General features: G+C 45.0%; 1 protein-coding gene across 4 annotated transcripts in view; it reads left to right on the top strand.

The window, feature by feature from the left end:
* Window positions 1-3650, top strand: part of RNF130 (ring finger protein 130) — a 118694-nt gene that overhangs the window by 80513 nt on the left and 34531 nt on the right. For all 4 annotated transcript variants that reach the window (XM_014538562.1, XM_014538561.1, XM_014538564.1 and 1 more), the window contains exon 6: window positions 2940-3036. In XM_014538562.1, the coding sequence (XP_014394048.1) occupies window positions 2940-3036 (97 nt within the window). The remainder of the gene's footprint in view (window positions 1-2939; window positions 3037-3650) is intronic.

Genomic DNA, 3650 nt, shown 5'->3' with positions numbered 1-3650 from the left:
ATGGGTGGACGGACAGTCACAAGGAAAAGGTTGGGGACTTTTTAAAGAGAATATTCCTTCTGGATTTTGGCTTACCTAAGGAAGGACAGCGTTCTCAGCTTGTGCCTTGAGAGCCAGGTAGTCTTCGTTGTCCTTCGTTAGGCTGCCCCATAGCAGGGCCAACACTTCCTCTTAAATCAACATACCCAATATAAGAGAAATCTATAACTAAGGTTTAGCAGTGGTTCTCAACCTGCTGGCCCTTTAAATACAGTTCCTCATGTTGTGACCCAACCATAAAATTATTTTCGTTGCTACTTCATAACTGTAATGTTGCTACTGTTATGAATCGTAATGTAAATATCTGATATGCAGGATGGTTTTAGGCGACCCCTGTGAAAGGGTCGTTCGACCGCCAACGGGGTCTCGACCCACAGGTTGAGAACCGCTGGCTTAAAGGAAGAGATGATCAGGAAATACTCAGCTTTTGCAGCTTTAAAAATTAAATATGGGAGGATGCCGTTTTGTTCTTCCTGGATAACCATAATAGAAAAGAAAGGCAGGACAAAAACGGGGAAAGCAAAAATGCTGGCGAGAGGGGGAGGCCAGAGCCAAACCATTGCTGACCCCCAGGCCACTGCTGCTTGTTTAAACTGAGGTCCCCACAAACATCTGCTCAAAGTCAGCTGCCCACCCATCCCTGGACCAGAGTGGCCTGTCAGAGGTCACCTGTCACCCGGCCAAAGTCCATTGTCCACCCTACATAGGACTGGCCTAGAGCACCTCCCACCTCCCCCAACCCCAGCACTAACCACGCCCTCACTGTCCATGGTCCTCCCGGAAACCTAGGCCAGGTATGAGGCAGATGCACCCTTGTAAGGGGAGGATCTGTCATTTATGTCAAACCTAAAGGGGTCTCTACCCCCTAAAAGGATTGAAAGCCTAGTTCTGGTCTTGGTTGGATGGCAGCCAACTGGGCACAGTTGACAGCTATGGGGTGGTCCCCACTCCGAGAACGAGCACGCGCTCAGGGTGCCTACGGTCAGGGGCCTTCATCTCCCTCGGGGAGCACTCAGACGAAGATACGAGGAGCAAGAAGCGGGCATGATGCCTTGTGAAGACCACGTGTACAGGGCGTCCCCAAAGTGTATGCACACTTTGAATCGTTATTAATTCCAGTGGGTTAAATCTGAAAAGGATGAAGCATGGGAATCGATAATGATCCAAAGTGTGTTTACGTTCTGGGGGGACACCCTGTGCTTAGATCTCAGCTACTGTTTGGTGACTTCCACCTCTTAAGTCCAAACCTTCGGATTTCAATGAAAGCCTCAGGGACCATTGGGTTCTGGTTCAGTGCATCCTCTGCAGGCTTCAGGTTAGATTGATAAATTCGTTCTTCAAGATCTTGCTTCTTACCCACAAAATGGATGCAAGGCCACCGCCTGGGCGGTAGGAGGCGGGTGTGCGTTGTTCAGGCTGAAGCTCTCGGCACAAATGGTTCTTTCAAATCCCAATGGAGGCAGAGTTTTCACAGCTCTTGTTTAAATCAAAACTGCGTTTTTAAATAGCTGAATATAACTATCAGCGAGATGCAAATTAACAAGGTTTTAAAGACACACCATGGTTCAGTTTGGTATCTTTCTCAAAATTTCTTCATCTTATCCCAAGACTCAAATTCCAGTTCCTCCAAAGGCACCTGGCATGTCTTGGTGTGGCCAGGCCCCCGGCTCGCACGCCTTTCTCAGCCCTCGGAGCTGCCGCGAGGGGCCTTGAGGAGGACAGTGTTTGCTGTAGCTCCCTCACGCCTTTCTCCCTTCAAGGGACACGGGTTCTTTTCTAGGAACGTAAAGCCCTCCGTGGCTGACTTATTTCCAGTCACCAGGTCGTGACTTTCTGTTCTCCTGAATAAGAGAGAATCACCTCTCCTCTCTCCCCCTTTAACATTACAGCTGAAGCTGCTAGCTAAGTGTTATCTGATTCTGAAATACAGTTCATCCCTAAAAATAGTCCCAACTACCCTGTGACTTGTGCAGCCATTTAGCATAAGGTTGCTTAGAAGTCTTTTTAAATAATGTTTAAATGATATTTAAACAGAGTTCCATGAAATGAATTAATAATTATACAGAGAACGCTTTTCATTTAACTTTTATTTAATATATTTTTGAAATTCTACTTTTCTGCTTTAACCGTTATAGAAAACATAACCAATTTATAAAGTGTAATTCATTGTCTTCATTCTGAATTTCCTAAGTTTCCTCAAATCTTTTTTGGAATTTGGTGGAATAAAAGACCAAACAGCCAAATACCACTTATCAATTCTCATTATACAGTCTTATCGATATATAAGACTAGTGGCCTGGTGTACAGATTTGTGCACATTGAAAGGAAATTAGAAGAAATATTTTAATATCGCTATTCGCCCTTTCTCTATAGAAGTGTCAGAGATGAAAGAAAATTAGTAAAATGCATATGAAAATAATATATAAATTGGTTAATAAGTAATAACATAGAAAAACAACAAAAACATGATATAAAAACAACATTGATAAAAACAATGACTGATAAATTGATTAAACTTATTCTAATATGTCCCTGTAGACCACATTAAGAGTAAAAACACTTTCAGAGTGCTTGACTAATTTCCCTTGTGATGAAGTATTTATAACTTTAATGTCACACGCTCTTCGAACTCGAGAGAAAGCAACATATAACTGACCATATCCAAAAGCGGGTTCAGGTAGGAATAGTCCTACTCTGTCTAGATTGGCGCTAGCAAGAGCTTTATATGTATCATGCATGCGTGAGTCACCGTTTATTTTTAAATTGCCAGTTTGCTTATATATATATAGATTGGAGTCAGGAGCTTTTCTGTCAGCTATATGTTAATACAGTTCCTTTGCACTTGGACCTAATAGTTTTTCAGTGTATAATTTCTGATGCAATTCTCCATTTTTTTATAGGCATGTTTTCCACAAGTCCTGCGTGGATCCCTGGCTTAGTGAACATTGTACCTGTCCTATGTGCAAACTTAACATTTTGAAGGCCCTGGGAATTGTGGTATGTTGCCTGTTTTGTGAAGTATCATCTCTCAGGGTAACTGAACAGCACAAGTGGACGGTTACCTCTCACGAGAAGACACTGGCTCCTTTGCCAGACGTGGTGTCCGACCGCGCCTTTCTTCCAGCCCATCTCGGGGAACTCCCACAGAGAAGGGCAGGCGCTGTGCTGGCCCCCAAGGGCGCCTGTCGGGTGGTGGGCGTGTGGGGAAGAACTGAAAAAAGGAACAGAATGTCGATGTTGGGCTTCATTCCAGTAGCAATTTTTCCTGCGTTCAGCATAACATTTTTATGTTATGTTCTATGTCATCACTTCTGTTCCTTCCTCTTGAATTTGGCTTTATTCTCCTGGGCGTTGGTAAATGGCAGCAGCGAAGGTGGGCAGTGGCAGCCCTGGGCGATCCTTGACCCCCGCAGTGGCGTTGGTCGGGGCACAAAGAGCACTTCAGCTCTGGTGGGGCGAGTGGGCGCTGAGCCGCGAGGACCTCAGAGACTTCCTGCAGTTACAGTTCCTTTATTAAGAGAAGTATATAGGTAGGGTTGCAACAGCCCCGGTGAGGTTGAAACGGCCCCAGTGAGGTTGAGCCGGCCCCGGTGAGGTTGAGACGGCCCCAG

The sequence above is a fragment of the Myotis brandtii genome, unplaced genomic scaffold (genome assembly GCF_000412655.1).
Source record: "Myotis brandtii unplaced genomic scaffold, ASM41265v1 scaffold193, whole genome shotgun sequence".
Classification (NCBI taxonomy): domain Eukaryota; kingdom Metazoa; phylum Chordata; class Mammalia; order Chiroptera; family Vespertilionidae; genus Myotis; species Myotis brandtii.
Note: the sequence above shows the minus strand (reverse complement) of the source record. Positions and strands in the feature narration are given on the sequence as shown.